Raw genomic sequence first — 20,329 nt, forward strand, 5'->3', positions numbered from 1 at the left:
ACCTGGTTTGTATAAAGGTTTTAATTCATACTCGGGTGGATACATTGGTGTTCTGTCCAGACATGGCTGCGTGATAATGTTTAAAAAAATACAAGAACAACAGACGTAAAACGATAGAAGGCCATATTTCCGTGCTCTTTGAAGGCATCGTTCAACAAGATTTCTTCCGAAGGTTTTGATCAGCCCGACGTCGTCATATCATAAACGTGCCTCGTGGGTGGGGGATTTGGCAAATCGATAACATAAATAAAACGGTAACACAGTTGACGTAGTAACGTAGTTGACGGCCCCCTAACGGCCAGGAGGCGAAACTACACCGGCGTGGCCCAAAATCAAGATGGAGGCCAGATTGAACTGTAGTTTTAGGACGGAGAAGAAGACGTCAGAAGGGGACAAGTAGGTGGGGGTCGATGGGGTCAAGACGATGAGCTGTCACTCAAGCGGCTGTTGCAAGCGTCCTTCCACGTGAGAAGCCGATTGGCCAAAGCCTCCTCTTCCGAGGCCGCGGCCAAAAGTTGCGAGACGGACGTTTTCTGACAAACATGGAGGAGAAAAGAAAGAAAAAGTCACATGGCTTGCTACTCTTCAACTGCCTCGGACCCAATTTACCGCTCATATTATTGCTATTATTTGGGGCCTACGACAGACAAATCAAGAAAGGGTCGAAATCATCAAGAGGTTTTGGTTAAAGTTACAAAAACGAAAGCAACTCATCTTACTTGTTTTATTGTAACTGCAAGAACCAAGACAAGGCAGTGGAAAATTCCTACTGGACCCTGCGCACCCTGCCCACCACCTTTTCCAGCGACTCCCTTTAGACAGGCCTATCTAGCTAGCTACCTAGCCAGCTATTTGCGATATATTTGCTGTCTACTAGATATCTAGCTGGTTGGCTGTCTCGCTAGCTATTTTTCGGCAATCTAGCTGGACAGCTATGCAGCTGGCTACCTAGCTATTTGCTATTGATTAGCAATCTATCAAGCTGGCAGGCTGTCTAGTTAGCTATATACCCGGATAACTATCTATTCACTAGCTCGCTATCTAGTTTCTATCTATTTGAGTTACTTCTGGGTGTGAGTGCACACTGGCGCGTGTGGCTGTCGCTGCTCACCCACAGAAAAACGTATCTTGTGACTGTGAAGTGACCTTGAGAGTTTTGAAAGGCACTTAGGAATGAAATGTATTATTATTATTATTATGATTATTAAAAATCCAAACAATGGCGCGAAAAATCCGACCGGACCCTCCGCACCCTGCCCACCACCTTTTCCAGCGACTTTCCTCAGGCAAGCGCTACCGATCCAAATCCAGCTGACATTTCAACAGCTTCTTCCGCCCATCGGTGGCCGTGAACTCTCTAAACAATAACCTAAATAGAAGTGTATAGTGCGTCCATTTTTCTTGTGATGATACTAGTGCAGCGTGTTCTACATACTTGGCAAATAAAGATGATTGTGATTCTCAAAACAAGCAAATCTATTGATTTGAAGGAGTGATTATTTGGTAGAAATGATCAAATGAAAGAATGGCGCGGCAACATTTCCTACCAGCTGATGCAGGTCAGCAGCGGCGCGGGCGCGTCGGCTCAAAGCGCTTTTCTTCTGCTCCAAAGTCTCCACAAAGTCCATGGCCATGTGGACCACTTGCACCACAAACCTGGAGCAACATCAACAACATGGCGGCATCGCCGTCAGCTCAGCTGTTAGCTATCTATAAGCTAGCTAGCTTTCTATCCGGAAACGGACGATACCGCTGCAGGTGGGCCGGGACGGGCAGAACGACGTCGCCCAACGGCCTGGTGAGTCGCCGGGCCAGAAGCTTGTGGTCCTTCAGAACCTCTTGCAGATGTGCGCAAACGTTCTGCAGCGCCTGCAGCTTGGTGGCTGAGGAGGGAGGGAGAGAGAAGAACTTTGATAATAATAATAATAATAATAATAATAATAATAATAATACATGTCATTTATAAGCGCCTTTCAAAACTCTCAAGGTCACTTTACAGTCACACGATAAGTTTTTCTGTGCGTGAGCAGAGGCAGCCACACGCGCCAGCGTTCACTCAACCAGGAATAACTCAAAAAGATAGAACGCTAGCTAGCTAATAGAATGCTAAATAGCTAGCTAACTAGATAGCTAATATGTTTCCTGACTCAAATAGCTAGCTAGCTAGCTAGCTATATTGCTCATAACTAGCTCTCTAGCTCGATAGCTACCTAATAGATAGCTTGCTAGCTAGATAGCTAATATGTTTCCTGACCCGTCCAGTTGCAAATGGCTGAAGAGTTGCTAGCGTGCCCAGATAAAAAGGCACGAGCTGTCTGTTGCCGTGGTTTATAAGCATCTTTTAAAACTCTCAAGGTCACTTGACAGTCACAGGATAAGTTTTTCTGTGGGTGAGCAGCGGCAGCCACACGCGTCAGCATTTACTCAACCCACTCATAGAAAGCTAACTAGCCAGCTAATAGATCACTAATAGCTAGCTTGCTAGCCAGCCAGATATCTAATAGATAGCTCGCTAGATAGCTAGTGATCCAGCTACATAGCTAATAAATAATAATAATAATAATAAAACATGTTATTTCTAAGCCTTTAGCTAGCAAATAAAGTGCTGCTCCGATCCGAACGGCAGCCATCGTGCGTGCGCGTTGGTCACCGAGGTACGACGGGTGCGTGACATCGGCGTTCTTCTTGTCCTCCTTCAGCAACTCCGCCTCCAGCTGCAGCTGCAAAACAGGAAGTGAGGCCGATGATGTCATCGGCGCGGGCCCGCCAATCAAAACAGGCCGCTCTACCTTCTCCAGCTCTTTCTGCATTTGGATTCGCTGCTCGGCTTCGCGCAGCCGAGAGGAGAAGAAGGAGCTCTGGGACGAGTAGGCCCATTCCAGTTCCGCCTGAAAAGCGCAGTGAAGGCGCTTAGCAGATGCAATGCATTTTGGGTACTTTTTTTTCATCTGAAAACAACGTGTTGATGGCGAAATGAGACGGAAAACGACATAAATAACGCGACGGTGAATCGTTGTGTGGCAGCCAATTGCGGTAACGCGCATAAAGAAGGTGTAAGTTGACACCAATTCCCAGCGGAGATACAGTGAGACCTCAACTTACAAACACCTCAACTTACAAACTTTGTGTCTTACAAACGTCAAATTGATGAAAATTAAACCTTATAATAAGCACTATTTTCATAATACACACCCACCACGGCTGGCGGAGTGATCTTCGGCGGAAGCACACGACCGAACAGCACCAGAGGTTAAGTTAGCAACAGTCCTTATGGAAGGCGACTCTCCTTCCATAAGCCATCAACGACCATCAAAAAGGTCAATAAAACTTTGTTTTATAGCACAGTTTATTTCTTTAATTACAGTCGTCATGTAATGCGCCTCGCTTTCCAAACAGCAATTCCCATTGACCTTCGACCTCCAACGCCATTCTATCAAGCCATAAATGACCATCACAAATGTAAATAAAGTGACTTTATGATACAATGCAGTGTATTTCTTTCATTACAATACAATAGCACATTTATTATACATAGAATAAGGTATGTTGTGTGTAGTTTTAAGGCTTATTTAGTTGAAAAGTATATTTTATGGAAACCCGGGAACGGATTATTCCCATTTTAATGGTTTCCTATGGGAATTTTCTTTTTGAGATACACACTTTTCGCCTTACACACTCTGTCTGGGAACCAATTAAGTTCGGAAGTTGAGGTCTCACTGTATCAGCCCATTTGCAACGAACCAGAGCAGTCGAGCGCCAGCGGAGGCAAACGAGGAAGCTAACGGGAGTTAGCGATTTGGCGCTTGGATAGCAGAAGTTTGATGCATGTTTACTCATTTAGTCACACTATATGCTAACTAACTGTGAGCTCAACTGGTGAAAGAGAGCAATCGCCATATTAGTGGAGCGAACCGCTTTCCACCGTGTCATTTGTTACTCTGTAGCGCTGTCGGAGCTTTCTCTCTCGTCTCAACATCTGATGTTCGTGTGCTTGTTCGAATTGTGGCATTCTCCTTGTGTGTGTGTGTGTGTGTGTGTGTGCGTAAAACCCACCCCTCTGTCTTCTACCACGGATTGTAACCAATCACGGGCGGCTTTACGGCAATGATAAGCAGCTACATATACTGGACGAAACGCAACTTGTGCGCCATCTTGGGCATCAAGGGGGCGGGTCCTTCTGAAACTCGCCATTTCCGAGGTCATTTTCAAGTCGTTTTGGGACACTTGAAGACATTTTGATTGGTGTTTTGCATTTGACGCAAAATATCAGCCTGCGTGTTTTGGCTATTTTAGATGCTATCAAACCTTTTTGTGATGTCAGTTAGGAAACAAAAAAATGGCGTCGCTTGTCCTTTAACCACGGCAAAGTGTCCGCAGGCTGACCTGAGACAGCGCTCCACTGGATACATATTTGGACAGCAAACGGGGCGATGACATCACGTCGAAGGGAGCCACGCTGCATTGAAGCATCTGGGGATGGGGGGGACTCCTTTGTGACGTCACGTTTTCAAAACGATCTATCTTAATAATAATAATAATAATAATAATAATATGTTTCATTTATATGCGCCTTTCAAAACTATCAAGGTCACTATACAGTCACAGCATACGTTTTTTTTGTGGGTGAGCAGCGGCAGCCACACGCGCCAGCGTTCATTCAACCCAGAAGTAACTCAAATAGATAGAAAGCTAACTAGCTAGCTAGCTAATAATATAATATAATTATAATTGTATTTTATTTATTATTGTATCTATGCTTGTCTGTGACTGTATACTGACCTTGAAAGCTTTGAAAAGTGCTTGAAATAAAATTATTATTATTATTATTACTATTATAATAGATAGCTAATAATAATAATAATAATAATAATATGTTTCATTTATATGCGCCTTTCAAAACTATCAAGGTCACTATACAGTCACAGCATACGTTTTTCTGTGGGTGAGCAGCGGCAGCCACACGCGCCAGCGTTCATTCAACCCAGAAGTAACTCAAATAGATAGAAAGCTAGCTAGCTAGCTAATAATATAATATAATATAATTATATTTTATTTATTCTTGTATCTATGCTTGTCTGTGACTGTAAACTGACCTTGAAAGCTTTGAAAGGTGCTTGAAATAAAATTATTATTATTACTACTATTATAATAGATAGCTAATAATAATAATAATAATAATAATAATAATAATAATAATAATAATAATAATAATACATTTCATTTATAACTGCCTTTTCAAACTCTCAAGGTCACTCTTCAGTGACAGGATAAGTTTTTCTGTGAGTGAGCAGCGGCAGCCACGAGCACCAGCGTTCACTCAACCCACAAGTAACCCAAATAGATAGAAAGCGAGCTAGCTAGCTAATAGCTAGCTAGCTAAGCATTCACTCAACCCAGGAGTAACTCAGATTGAAAGCTAGATAGCTCGCCAATAGACAGCTAATATGTAGCTAAGCTACTCTGATAGAAATCTGGCATGCTAATAGATAGCTAACAGACAGCTAGCTAGGCCTTCGCTCAACCCGGAAGTAACTCAGATAGAAAGCTAGCTAGCTAATAGATAGCTAACAGATAGCTAGCTACATTTCATTTCTAAGCGCCTTTCAAAACTCTAAAGATCACTTTACAGTCACAGGAGTTTTTCTGTGGGTGAGCAGCGGCAGCCAGATGCGCCAGCGTTCACTCAACCCACTCATAATAATTATAATACATTGTATTCATAATCTCCTTTCAAAACTCCCAAGGACATAGCTAGATAGATAGATAGCTAATAGATCGAAAATAGATAGCAAATAGATAGCTAGCTAGGTAGCTAGCTTGCTAGATAGCTAGCGAGATAGATAGCTTGATTGTGAGATAAATAAAAAGAGGCGAAGAGAGGAAAAAGTCTAGAGAAAAAGAAAAAAAATATTAAAAATTAATAATAATTAATATTGTGCTAAGTCTATTCTCTCTGTCTTTACTGTAATACCGTACAACAGCTATCTAGCTGGCTAGCTATTAGCTATCTATTGACTTTCTCGCTAGCTTTCTATCTATTTATCTTACATTTCTATTTCAGTGACTTCCGGGTTGAATGAACACTGGCGCGTGTGGCTGCCGTTGCTTACCCACAGAAAAAAAAACTTATCCTCTGACTGTAAAGTGACCTTGAGAGTTTTGAAAGGCGCTTAGAAATGAAATGGATTATTATTATTATTATTATTAAGCATCTTTTTGTTCTCTATTAGCGATCTGGCTGGCTCGCCAGCTATCCAGCTGGCTATCTATTTGCTATCTATTAGCTATTTGGCTGGCTCGCTACCCATCTAGCTGGTTATCTATTAGTTATAGGGCTACCTAGCTCGCTGTATTTCTACTAGCTATCTATTGGCTAGCTAGCTTTCTATCTATTTGAGTTACTTCCGGGTTGAGTGAACGCTGGCCCGTGTGTCTGCCGCTGCTCACCCACAGAAAAAAAATCCTTATCCTTGACTGTAAAGTGACCTTGAGAGTTTTTAAATGCGCTTAGAAATGAAAATGTATTATTATTATTATTACCCTCACACACTTGGCGAACACTGAATCGTAAATTGACAGCGATCTATATTCGAGTGCATGTTATTTTGGGATAAACCAACATTGATCTGTTCGCCTTATCAAAACACAACATGGCGGGAGGGTGATTCTAACGTCGACGATGTATAAAAACGCGCAAAAACGACTTACCGTGATAAAACGATCGACTTTTTGGTCGGAGGAGTAAAAAGTTGAAAATCCGACAAGCGTTGGTTGAAAGTCGATCCCGCCAGACGCTTTTGAGTTTTCGTCGGTCTCCTTCGTGTGTTTGGAGACGGTGGAGCCGTCCAACAGCGACCCCTCCCAAACACAAGGACGCCACGAAAACTGCACGCTGAGAAAAAAAGAAACGTCAACTCGTGACAGCTCATTTGATGTTGCGAACAAGCTTTTCATAAAAAAAATGCTTTTCAAAATATGTCTTGATGTATTTCTGATTAAGCGGACTGACTATTTTGGCCGAAAAAGTATATCGTGTCACCGAACTAAAACAATAAAGTTTCAGCGAAAAAAATATTTCCGGTTTCTGCTTATTTTTCTTTTTTTTTTAAGAAAATATCAATATTTTTGAGTCTGTTTCTTTGTGGTCTGAAGTATCAATCTTGTGGATTTCCAAGTTAGAGAAGCGTATAACAATAAATAAACAAATATAACAACGAATTTGAAACGAGTACAACTTCCGGTTCTCTCAAGGTGGTAGTGATGGGAATTCCAGCTCTTTTCAGAGAGCCAGTTGTTTTGACTCGGCTTATTAAAAAGATCCAGCTCTTTGGCTCCCAAATGGCTCCGCAGTTTGTTTGTTAACTACCAAAATCATGTAAAATTATGTGAAAAACGAACTACTCATGTAAAAAATACACTATATCAAATATTTTTATATATATGTGCAGGGAGTTTAGTGGATGCTAACTTCCACTTTGTGGTTACTCTGGTCTGATGATCAGCTGTCACTAATTTGCTTTTCACCTTAATAATACAAGCTAGTAAAAAATATCATAAATGAATAATAATAACAGCATAATGTGATAACTTTTTGCTTGTAAATTCCATTCAATATCCGTTCAATATCTAGTGTTGGAGGAGAGTGGCCTTCTCTCCTCCACGTGTTCGTTAATATTGGATGATGAGTATTTTGGTAATCCAAATAAAATCTGGAGTACGATCACGAGTGTGTTTACATCATGGACGCACGACATATTTATGATATCAGAAGAGCGCTATCGAGACTATGGCGCGACACCGAGGCGGCATTCTTCCAAAACAATTTCTAGCTTTGATCAGTCTGTCTCCACAAAGTCTCCAGTATGCAGTGCGTCAAGGTTAACAGATGGCTCCAAGAATCAACTCGCTTCACTCTGCGTATCAGAAGGTTATACAGTCTAAGTAAATATGGCGGAAGACACTCATCTTGACATTATTGGAGATGCACATCATATCATTATTTAAGACGCACACCATGACATTATTGTCATGACATGTCTTGAGAAAAGCAAAATACGTACCATGGCAGAGTCTTAACTAAACAAATTATTATTATTATTATTATTATTATTAGTAGTAGTAGTAGTAGTAGTAGTAGTAGTAGTAGTAGTAGTAGTAGTAGTAGTAGTAGTAGTATTAAATGATTATTATATTAGCATATTTGGCAATAAAGCTGACTTAACTTTTTTTGACTTTGATCATTTGAAATAATCCTTCATTAGCCAGCTACCGAGCTATCTATTTGCTATCTATTAGCTATCTATTAGCTGTCTGACTGGCTGGCTAGCTATCTAGCTGGCTATCTATTGCTATCTAGCTAGCTACTTGGCTGGCTATCTGATGGCTATCTAATAGCTATCTAATAGCTATCTATTGGCGGTCTGGCTGGCTAGCTATCTAGCTGGCTATCTGATAGCCATCTATCTATTATATTATCTATCTATTAGCTAGCTAGCTAGCTAGCTTTTTATTTATTTGATGATATCAGAGCATTGTCATCAAATGGTGAGTATAGTTTTTGCTTTTTTGAATGTTGCTGTGCCGACTACCATTTTGTGTTTGGGAGGCTTTTACTGAGCGAGTTGCTTGTTCTGTAGCCACAAAGGGACATAAGTCTTTTTGTGCCGGTCCCAAGCCCGGATAAATACAGAGGCTTGTGTCAGGAAGAGCATCCCACGTAGAAGCTTGGCTAAAACACACATGCGGATCAAACCTCTAAAGATGGAGGACACTGATTTAATGTGGCGACCCCGTCAAGGGAAAAGCTGAAAAGAAAAGATTATTATTATTATTATTATTATTATTATTATTATTATTATTATTATTATTATTATTATTCTCGCACCCTCCTCCCCCTTCTCACTGCAGCGTGTGTCTGTAATTCTCCCTCCCTCCGCTACCACGGATATCGACCAATCACGTGCGGCTTTAACCGAACTGGGGGCGGGGAAAAGAGGACAAAAAAGCCGGCTGCCAATTCTGGCTCTTTGTTGTTGTCGTCGTTGACTTCAGAGATCCGGCTCTAAGAACCGGCCCGTTCGCGAACGACACATTACTCGAACGAGTACAACATCCGGGTGTGTCAAGGAGGCGAGAGTGTTGAAGGCGCCATGAACTTGCGTGAAGCTCAAAGTGAGCTACGGCAGCTCTTAAGCAAAGTGGAACCTTCTGAGCTGCCCAAGCTGCTCGACTGGATGCGAACTTCAGGTAACGACTGACACGTCGTCCGCCGCGTGTCGAGTTGTTGTTAACTCTACTTACCCACAATGCCTCGCGTTTGGAGATGACCTGGACGAGCTGGTGGTGGACAACAATCAAGTCATCCTGACGTGCATCGCCGATGACGTCAGGGGGAGCCTGCCAACGGACGCCATGTTGGCGTCTGAGGCCCACGCCGTGCACAAGGTTCCTTCCGCATCCACGCACGCACGCTGTCTTTCACCCCCAGATCGACGCCTTCACCGCGACGTGTACATCCTCGTCTCTAACGTCCGCTTTCAGATCAGCGTAGCACTTTTGGATTGGATTGGATTTGCCTTTATTAGTCTCACAGTGGAGACATTTACATTTCACAGCTATCTCCATGTCGCTTTTGTCATTGGCCCTTTCACAATAAGGTGCACTAACCCCATTTCACATCTCCATTGGGATAATAATCATCATCAGAATCATAAATTTCATTCCTAAGTGCCTTTCAAAACTCTCAATGTCACTTTACAGTCACAGGAGCAGTTTTTCTGTAGGTAAGCAGTGGCAGCCACACGCGCCATCGTTCACTCAACTCGGAAGTAATATAATAGATAGAAAACTAGCTAGCTAATAGATAGCTAGCTAGGCCTTCACTAAAACAGAACTCGATGTTACGTGGATATCATTAATAGATAGCCAGCCAGATAGCTAGCCAGTCGGCTAGTTCGCAAATAGATAGCAAATAGATAGCCTTTGTCATTGGCCCTTTCACAATAAGGTGCGCTAACCCCATTTGACATCTCCATTGGGATCATAATAATAACAATTATACATTTCATTGCTAAGCACCTTTCAAATCTGTCAAGGTCACTTTTCAGTCACGGGAGAGGTTTTTCTGTGGGTGAGCAGCGGCAGCCACATGCGCCAGCGTTCACTCAACCCGGAAGTAACTCAAATAGATAGAAAACTAGCTAGCTAGCTAATACATAGCTAATAGATTGCTAATAGCGCACAGCCAGATAGCTAGCTAGATAGCCAGCTAGACAGCTAACAGATAGCAAATAGCTAGGTAGCCAGCTAGCTATCCAGTGAGATAGCTAGACAGCTAATAGATAGCAAATAGATTTTATGAATGAATAAATGATTTGACTTCAATTCAAATCTATTTCATCCATTGAATTTGGCGTAAGAAACCTTAGACTGTCTTCTTTCAGCAGAAAAAAGAAGGAAGTAACTCAAATCCAGCAGACATTTAAACAGCTTCTTCCTCCAAGCCATTAACTCTTTGAACTCTTTCAACAGTAGCCCAAATGGAACTGTATAGTGCCACTTAGCAATGTTTTGATGATGATACTAGTGCAGCGTGTTCGACCGGAAACACATTCCTTGTGTGTTCTACACACTTGGCAAGAAAGATGATTCTGAAATAGAATGGTAAGACAAATAAATAGAAAGATAGCTACCAAGCCAATATATAGCTAATAGCTAGCTAGCCAGCCAGCCAGATAGCTATTGTACAGTATTACAGAAAAGACAAAGAGAATAGACTTAGCACAATATTTCTTACTAATGTCTACATAAACAAAAGTCAAAAAAACTAAACAACAAATCATATGACAACACAAAGGCGCATAGAGGCATTCATTCTTCAGCACTCGCTGTACCCTCTTTGTGACATGAAGCAGTTCTAGATGAAAGAGGAGAGGATCAAAGCGTTCTTTTCAGCAGTGGATCAGGGACGTCACGGTGGAATGTGCACTTCTACTACAAGCTAAATGTTGGCATCAGTATGACGGCATTTAGTATGTAGCACATTTCAACAAATCAAACTGACTTGCGCTCTTTCCAAGCGGCCCACACCAAGTACAGTGATACATTGGCTTACGAACTTCATTGGTTCCCAGAATCAGAATCAGAATCATCTTTATTGCCAAGTATGTAGAACACACAAGGAATTCCCAGACAGTGTGGAAGGCGAAAAGTGTGTATGCCAAAACAATATTTTCCATAGGAGATCATTAAAATGAGAATAATCCGTTCCCAGGTCCCCATAAAACATCATTTTCTACGAAATAAGCCTTAAAACTACACGAAATACACATTATTTTATTACAAAAAAATGTGCTATGTAGTATTGTAATTAAAGAAATACACTGTACTGTATGATAAAGTGGTTTTATTGACCTTTGTGATGGTCGTTGATGGCTTGATGGAATGGAGTGGCCGCTTTCATCAGCATGAAACACTTGATGAGGAACGTAGCCTTCTTCTTCCACCATCTTGAGGAATGATTCCTTGTAAGCTTTGGCAGCTTTATCGTCAGAAATGGCCGCGTCACCATGAAGGACACTATGAATCCCTGTACGACGCTTCTAGTTCTCGAACCATCCGTGGCCAGCCTTGAAATCATCAATGGATGACGAACTTCCAGGTTGTCTCATGACGATATCCGAGTGAAGTGGCCGTGCTTTCATTTTACCTAGTTCCTCATCAATTGTGTTCTGTTTAGCTGGGTTGATAGCTTTTTGCGTCAAGTGTACAGATGGCTTGTGCGGGTTATTTGTGGAGCCTGATTGATGGGATATTTTAACCTTGCAGTCCACACTGCCTTTGAACTACCAATAAAGTTGAAACGAGTCCAAATTTCACTTTTTTCTATTCATTTTCTCACTCTCTCTCTGTCGTCTGCCTATCTATTTTAATTTGCAGCTCTGTGTTTCTGTAACCTCCACCCCTCACTACTGCGTTCTTGACCAATCACGTGCGGTTTTAACTGAAGAATGGGGGCGGGGAATGGAGGACAAAAAAAAAAAGTCAGCTGCTATTTCCTTGTTTGGAGAACGGGTCGTTCCCGAACGACACATCACTCGTTGTGGCGCTCCGTGTGTGTCGCGAAAAATAGTTCGTAAGCCGAAAAGTTCGTGATCCTAAGCGTCCGTAAACCGAGGCATCACTGTACGCCTTTTGCCCATGTACGCTACGTTTGTTTGCGTCCCGCAGATGAAGCAGCGAGCACGTCCGACCGTCCACGTGGACGCCTTCCTGTATGACGACGAGGACGTGGACTCGCTCTGCGAGGCGGGAAGGATGAGTCGATGTTACTGTCTCCGATGCGGCTCTTGCAGCACGGCGCCTCTGGGTGCGTGAGTCCGTCGCCGCTTGCCAAATGGCCGCCGCCGCCGCCGCCTTTTCAACCCAATTGTCGTCCGTGTGCGCCAACAGACTTTGTCTCGCACTCGTTCTCCGTGTGCGAGCTGATCTTTTTGTTCCGAAACGTTTTACCGGACCTGACGGGGCGCACGCTGGTGGACGTCGGTTCAAGACTGGGGGCTGTGCTCTACGGGGTCAGGTGGCGACGCCAAAAATAAAAAATAACCAAAATTATAGCGGCTAATAGCAGCAAATAAATAGCTAGCCACATGCGCCAGCTAGTTCAGTTAGATAGCTAATAGATAGCTAGCTTTATAGCCAGCTAGTTAGTTAGCTAGCTTATAGACAGCAAATAGATAGCCAGCTAGTTAGTTAGATAGCTAATAGCTAGCTAGCTAGATAGCCAGCTAGTTAGTTAGCTAGCTAATAGACAGCAAATAGATAGCTAGATAGCCAGCTAGTTAGTTAGATAGCTAATAGACAGCAAATAGATAGCTAGCTAGATAGCCAGCGAGTTAGTTAGCTAGCTAATAGACAGCAAATAGCTAGCTAGATAGCTAGCTCGTTAGTTAGATAGCTAATAGACAGCAAATAGATAGCCAGCTAGTTAGTTAGCTAGCTAATAGACAGCAAATAGATAGCCAGCTAGTTAGTTAGCTAGCTAATAGACAGCAAATAGATAGCTAGATAGCCAGCTAGTTAGTTAGATAGCTAATAGACAGCAAATAGATAGCTAGCTAGATAGCCCGCTAGTTAGTTAGCTCGCTAATAGACAGCAAATAGATAGCCAGCTAGTTAGTTAGCTAGCTAATAGACAACAAATAGATAGCCAGTTAGTTAGTTAGCTAGCTAATAGACAGCAAATAGATAGCTAGCTACATAGCCAGCTAGTTAGTTAGCTAGCTAATAGACAGCAAATAGATAGCTAGCTACATAGCCAGCTAGTTAGTTAGCTAGCTAATAGACAGCAAATAGATAGATAGCTAGATAACCAGCTAGTTAGTTAGCTAGCTAATAGACAGCAAATAAATAGCTAGCTAGATAGCCAGCTAGTTAGTTAGATAGCTAATAGATAGCTAGCTAGATAGCCAGCTAGTTAGTTAGCTAGCTAATAGACAGCAAATAGATAGCCAGCTAGTTACTTAGCTAGCTAATAGACAACAAATAGATAGCCAGCTAGTTAGTTAGCTAGCTAATAGACAACAAATAGATAGATAGCTAGATAGCCAGCTAGTTAGTTAGATAGCTAATAGACAGCAAACAGATAGCTAGCTAGATAGCCAGCGAGTTAGTTAGCTAGCTAATAGACAGCAAATAGCTAGCTAGATAGCTAGCTCGTTAGTTAGATAGCTAATAGACAGCAAATAGATAGCCAGCTAGTTAGTTAGCTAGCTAATAGACAGCAAATAGATAGCCAGCTAGTTAGTTAGCTAGCTAATAGACAGCAAATAGATAGCTAGCTAGCCAGCTAGTTAGTTAGATAGCTAATAGACAGCAAATAGCTAGCTAGCTAGATAGCCCGCTAGTTAGTTAGATAGCTAATAGACAGCAAATAGATAGCCAGCTAGTTAGTTAGCTAGCTAATAGACAACAAATAGATAGCCAGTTAGTTAGTTAGCTAGCTAATAGACAGCAAATAGATAGCTAGCTACATAGCCAGCTAGTTAGTTAGCTAGCTAATAGACAGCAAATAGATAGCCAGCTAGTTAGTTAGCTAGCTAATAGACAGCAAATAGATAGCTAGCTAGATAGCCAGCTAGTTAGTTAGCTAGCTAATAGACAGCAAATAGATAGCTAGCTAGATAGCCAGCTAGTTAGTTAGATAGCTAATAGATAGCAAATAGATAGCCAGCTAGTTAGTTAGATAGCTAATAGACAGCAAATAGATAGCCAGCTAGTTAGTTAGCTAGCTAATAGACAGCAAATAGATAGCCAGCTAGTTAGTTAGCTAGCTAATAGACAACAAATAGATAGATAGCTAGATAGCCAGCTAGTTAGTTAGATAGCTAATAGACAGCAAATAGATAGCTAGCTAGATAGCCAGCGAGTTAGTTAGCTAGCTAATAGACAGCAAATAGCTAGCTAGATAGCTAGCTCGTTAGTTAGATAGCTAATAGACAGCAAATAGATAGCCAGCTAGTTAGTTAGCTAGCTAATAGACAGCAAATAGATAGCCAGCTAGTTAGTTAGCTAGCTAATAGACAGCAAATAGATAGCTAGATAGCCAGCTAGTTAGTTAGATAGCTAATAGACAGCAAATAGCTAGCTAGCTAGATAGCCCGCTAGTTAGTTAGATAGCTAATAGACAGCAAATAGATAGCCAGCTAGTTAGTTAGCTAGCTAATAGACAACAAATAGATAGCCAGTTAGTTAGTTAGCTAGCTAATAGACAGCAAATAGATAGCTAGCTACATATCCAGCTAGTTAGTTAGCTAGCTAATAGACAGCAAATAGATAGCTAGCTACATAGCCAGCTAGTTAGTTAGCTAGCTAATAGACAGCACATAGATAGATAGCTAGATAACCAGCTAGTTAGTTAGCTAGCTAATAGACAGCAAATAAATAGCTAGCTAGATAGCCAGCTAGTTAGTTAGATAGCTAATAGCTAGCTAGCTAGATAGCCAGCTAGTTAGTTAGCTAGCTAATAGACAGCAAATAGATAGCCAGCTAGTTACTTAGCTAGCTAATAGACAACAAATAGATAGCCAGCTAGTTAGTTAGCTAGCTAATAGACAACAAATAGATAGATAGCTAGATAGCCAGCTAGTTAGTTAGATAGCTAATAGACAGCAAATAGATAGCTCGCTAGATAGCCAGCGAGTTAGTTAGCTAGCTAATAGACAGCAAATAGCTAGCTAGATAGCCAGCTAGTTAGTTAGATAGCTAATAGACAGCAAATAGATAGCCAGCTAGTTAGTTAGCTAGCTAATAGACAGCAAATAGATAGCCAGCTAGTTAGTTAGCTAGCTAATAGACAGCAAATAGATAGCTAGATAGCCAGCTAGTTAGTTAGATAGCTAATAGACAGCAAATAGCTAGCTAGCTAGATAGCCCGCTAGTTAGTTAGATAGCTAATAGACAGCAAATAGATAGCCAGCTAGTTAGTTAGCTAGCTAATAGACAGCAAATAGATAGCCAGCTAGTTAGTTAGCTAGCTAATAGACAGCAAATAGATAGCTAGCTAGATAACCAGCTAGTTAGTTAGCTAGCTAATAGACAGCAAATAGATAACTAGCTAGATAGCCAGCTAGTTAGTTAGCTAGCTAATAGACAGCAAATAGATAGATAGCTAGATAACCAGCTAGTTAGTTAGCTAGCTAATAGACAGCAAATAAATAGCTAGCTAGATAGCCAGCTAGTTAGTTAGATAGCTAATAGATAGCTAGCTAGATAGCCAGCTAGTTAGTTAGCTAGCTAATAGACAGCAAATAGATAGCCAGCTAGTTAGTTAGCTAGCTAATAGACAACAAATAGATAGCCAGCTAGTTAGTTAGCTAGCTAATAGACAACAAATAGATAGATAGCTAGATAGCCAGCTAGTTAGTTAGATAGCAAATAGATAGCTCGCTAGATAGCCAGCGAGTTAGTTAGCTAGCTAATAGACAGCAAATAGCTAGCTAGATAGCTAGCTCGTTAGTTAGATAGCTAATAGACAGCAAATAGATAGCCAGCTAGTTAGTTAGCTAGCTAATAGACAGCAAATAGATAGCCAGCTAGTTAGTTAGCTAGCTAATAGACAGCAAATAGATAGCTAGCTAGATAACCAGCTAGTTAGTTAGCTAGCTAATAGACAGCAAATAAATAGCTAGCTAGATAGCCAGCTAGTTAGTTAGCTCGCTAATAGACAGCAAATAAATAGCTAGCTAGATAGCCAGCTAGTTAGTTAGCTAGCTAATAGACAGCAAATAGATAACTAGCTAGATAGCCAGCTAGTTAGTTAGCTACCTAATAGACAGCAAATAGATAGCTAGCTAGATAGCCAGCTAATAGACCGCAAATAGATAGCCAGCTAGTTTGTTAGATAGCTAATAGATAGCTAGCTAGATAGCCAGCTAGTTAGTTAGCTAGCTAATAGACAGCAAATAGATAGCCAGCTAGTTAGTTAGCTAGCTAATAGACAGCAAATAGATAGCTAGATAGCCAGCTAGTTAGTTAGCTAGCTAATAGACAGCAAATAGATAGCTAGCTAGATAGCCAGCTAGTTAGTTAGCTCGCTAATAGACAGCAAATAGATAATTTCACACTTGCCGATGAGGTCTTTGACGCCGCCGTACACCCCCGTCTCCCCGTTATCGTTGGTTCAGGGCTACCTGTACAGCTCAGCGTCCCGGCTGGTTGGCGTGGAGCTCAGCGAGGAGTTTGTGGAGCTGCAAAACAAAATGGCGCTCAAGTACGGCATGGATGCCAGAGTCCAGGTGGGTTGGCCTCCGTCTTGGCGTCCATCTTGGCCTCCGTGTGGTTTCTGTGATCTACTGAAGTGGGTGTCAATTCTCAAGGTCACTTTACAGTCACAGGATGTTTTTTCTGTGGGTGAGCAGCGGCAGCCACAACCGCCAGTGTTCACTCAACCCGGACGTAACTCAAATAGATTGAACTAGCTAGTTCGCTAATAGATAGCTACTAGATACCTAGCTAGATAGCCAGCCAATTATATAGCTAATTGATAGCTAGCTAGACTTGGGAACGGATTATTCTCATTTTAATGGTTTCTTATGGGAAATAAATGTTTGGAAGACGAACTTTTCACCTCACACACACTTTCTGGGAACCAATTAAGCTGAGGTATCACTGCATTAATTTGTGGAGTGTTTACGCCGCAGGTGATCCACGCTGACGTGCGAACGCAAGAGGCTCTGTTGCGGGACGCCGACGTGGTGGTCATGAACAACGTCTTTGAGTATTTCATGGAGCCCGACGAGCAAGTCAGGTCAGGGCGAGGTCGCGCGCGTAAAATGGACACGTGCCATTCAAAGCTAACGCAGCTAACGTAGCCGCACGCGCCGTTCAGGACATGGAGGTTCGTCATGCAAAGCATCAGGAAAGCCGGTTCTTTGCTGGTGACGGTTCCCAGTCTGCACGACGCTCTTCGGCCTCTGCAGGTGAGGCTGATGGATGGCGTTGGATGGCGCCCCCGCAACGCATTCGTAGCGTTGATTCTTTTGCGTGCTTCCTGTTTGGGCCATCAGGAGGCGCTGCCGGCCGGCTGGGTGGAGGAGCTTCCTTTGGACTACGACGTCTACGTGGGGAAAGACGTAGACCCTAACGACCTGCGACAGATCCACCTGTACAGGGTCTTATGACCTGGACGCTTTCCTCAAGTGTGTGTTTGTTAAGTAAATCCGCCAAAATAAAGCCAATGTTGATGTTGACGACCGCTAAAATCATCTAAATCTTGAGTCCACCGATTGATGTGGGGGGGGGGGGGGTATATATTGGATTGGATTGGATGTACAGTGATACCTCGGCTTACGAACGCCTTGGCTAACGAACTTTTGGGCTTACGAATGTTGAATTCACGAAAATGTAATCTTGGCATACAAAGTCTTCAGTTAAAGCCGCACGTGATTGGTCAAGAACGCAGCAGTGGTGGGATGTTACAGAAACACAGCTGCAAATAAAAATAGATAGGCAGATGAAAGAGAGTGAGAAAATGGATAGAAAACAGTGGAATTTGGACTCGTTTCAACTTTATTGATAGTTCAAAGCCACTGTCGAATGCAAGGTTAAAATATCCCATCAATCAGGCTCCACAAATAACCCGCCCAAGCCATCTATACACTTGATGCAAAAAGCTAGCAACCCGGCTAAACAGAACACGATTGATGAGGAACAAGGTAAAATCAAAGCACGGCCACTTCACTTGGATATCGTCAAGAGGCAACCTGGAAGTTCGTCATCCATTGATGATTTCAAGGCTAGCCACGGATGGTTTGAGAACTTGAAGTGTCGTACAGGGATTCATAGTGCCTGGTCCCAGTGCCCAAGATTGCCAACCCAAAGGAGCTCAACAGCTACAGACCGGTGGCGCTGACGTCTCACCTGATGAAGACGCTGGAGAGACTTACCAGCCCAGCATCGGTGCGGAGGATGCCATCATCTACCTCCTCCGTACGGCGTTGCTGCACCTGGAGAGCACGGTGAGGATCACGTTCCTCGACTTCTCCAGTGCCTTCAACACCATCCAGCCAAATCTACTGGGGGACAAGCTGCGGCATGCCGGAGTCGACCAGCACCTCACATCCTGGATTACAGATTACCTCACAAACAGGCCACAGTACGTGAGGGTGAGTCGGACGGGCTTCTCTGCAGCACCGGAGCGCCGCAGGGGACAGTCCAGGGGACGGTCCTGGCTCCATTCCTCTTCACCCTCTACACCTCGGACTTCAACTACAACACCCCAACCTGCCACCTTCAGAAGTTCTCTGACGACTTAGCCATTGTCGGCCTCATTACAGAGGGAGACGATAGGGAGTACAGGGGACTGACAAAGGACTTTGTGGACTGGTGCCAGCAGAATCACCTCCAGAACAACACCGGGAAAACCAAGGAGCTGGTGGTGGACTTCTGCAGGAAACAATCCTCACCCGCACCGTTGAACATCCAGGGTTCGGACATTGAGAGGGTGACCTCCTACGAGTACCTTGGTGTTACTCTCAACAATAAACTGGACTGGACTACAAACACGGATGCCCTCATCAAAAAGGGACAGAGTCGCCTCTTCCTACTCAGGAAACTGAGGTCTTTTGGAGTTCAGGGGTCACTCCTAAAGACTTTCTATGACTCTGTGGTGGCTTCAGCCATCCACTATGGCATTGTCTGCCGGTCAGGCGGCATCACCACCCGGGATGGGAAAAGACTGGAGCGCCTGGTCAAGAGGGCCACTTCTGTCCAGGGCTGCTGGCTGGACTCTCTGGAGGAGGTGGGCAACAGACGGACGCTAGCTAAACTAAAGGCTATGATGGACAGTCCCTGTTACCACCTCCTGCCCACCCTGACAGCACTGGGTAGCTCCTTCGGCTAGAGACTGTTACACCCGCGCTGCAAGAAGGAGAGGTACCGCCGCTTGTTCCTACCGACTGCTGTCAGGCTTCACAATTCTCAATCATCACATATGAAAAAAACAACAAAAAAACTGGACACTTGTAAATATGGGTTGATGCAATATTTCAATATGGCTTTCTTGATACTTGCACTATGTACAGTTTCTTATGAAAGAGTTTTGCACATTTACATTTGCACAGTATACGGTTGACATTTTAATTTTGTTATGCTTAGAATATCTTGAGTTATAACTTTATTATACAGTAGTTTTTTTCTTTGATTACAATACCACAGCAGATTTATTATACATAAAATAAGGTGTAGTTTGAAGGCTTATAAATTTAGAAAGTAAAAGATTGTGTTTTATGGGGACCTGGGAACAGATTATTCTCATTTTAATGGTTTCCTATGGGTAATTCATGTTTGGGATACACACGTTTTGCCTTGAACACTGTTTGTGAACCAGTTAAGTTCATAAGCCAACGTATCACTGTACCGTTATTTGTCTCCCAGTGGAGAAATTTACATTTGACAACAGCAAATTTGTGAGAGGAAAGGAAAAATAGTAGAGAAACAAAATAGAGGTGCTGCTGGAAAGGCAGCCACTCTTGTGGCGCCATCTTGAAGTAAAAACAAAACAAACAAAACTAAAAAGATAATAATTTGAGACGTGTAGATTTGAAAACCACCAAACATACATTTATATCTTGTTTTCGGTCTGAAAAATGTGCCTTTAATTAACGCGTACACACTTATCTCGACTCTTTCGATGACTTAACGTCGCTTTTTGCGCGACGCGCGTCTGCTTTTGCCGTTTGGACGTCATCACCCGCGCCTGGTTGAGCGTCACAAAGCGGCGCGACTTCGCGGCCAGCCATTGGCTGCTTGCAGCTCGCCCAGCCAATAGCGG

General features: G+C 42.7%; 2 protein-coding genes across 2 annotated transcripts; one reads left to right on the forward strand and one right to left on the reverse strand.

The window, feature by feature from the left end:
* On the reverse strand, window positions 1–9,424 carry haus2 (HAUS augmin like complex subunit 2). The gene is made up of 8 exons (XM_089004389.1): window positions 9,301–9,424; window positions 6,709–6,892; window positions 4,384–4,470; window positions 2,790–2,888; window positions 2,651–2,720; window positions 1,751–1,883; window positions 1,548–1,656; window positions 1–533 (listed from the first exon to the last, which is right to left on the reverse strand). Exons 3-8 carry the CDS (start codon window positions 4,468–4,470, stop codon window positions 417–419), a joined length of 615 nt encoding a protein of 204 aa, XP_088860515.1. The 5' UTR covers window positions 6,709–6,892; window positions 9,301–9,424; the 3' UTR covers window positions 1–416.
* Window positions 9,048–17,747, forward strand: LOC148894103 (uncharacterized). Its single transcript, XM_089004388.1, has 8 exons — window positions 9,048–9,246; window positions 9,323–9,444; window positions 12,229–12,367; window positions 12,451–12,572; window positions 16,683–16,793; window positions 17,199–17,305; window positions 17,387–17,477; window positions 17,565–17,747. Exons 1-8 carry the CDS (start codon window positions 9,150–9,152, stop codon window positions 17,676–17,678), a joined length of 903 nt encoding a protein of 300 aa, XP_088860514.1. The 5' UTR covers window positions 9,048–9,149; the 3' UTR covers window positions 17,679–17,747.
* The last annotated feature ends 2,582 nt before the right edge of the window (window positions 17,748–20,329 follow it).

Source organism: Hippocampus bargibanti, linkage group LG09, assembly GCF_051943395.1.
Source record: "Hippocampus bargibanti isolate YZ-2025 linkage group LG09, ASM5194339v1, whole genome shotgun sequence".
Classification (NCBI taxonomy): Eukaryota; Metazoa; Chordata; class Actinopteri; order Syngnathiformes; family Syngnathidae; genus Hippocampus; species Hippocampus bargibanti.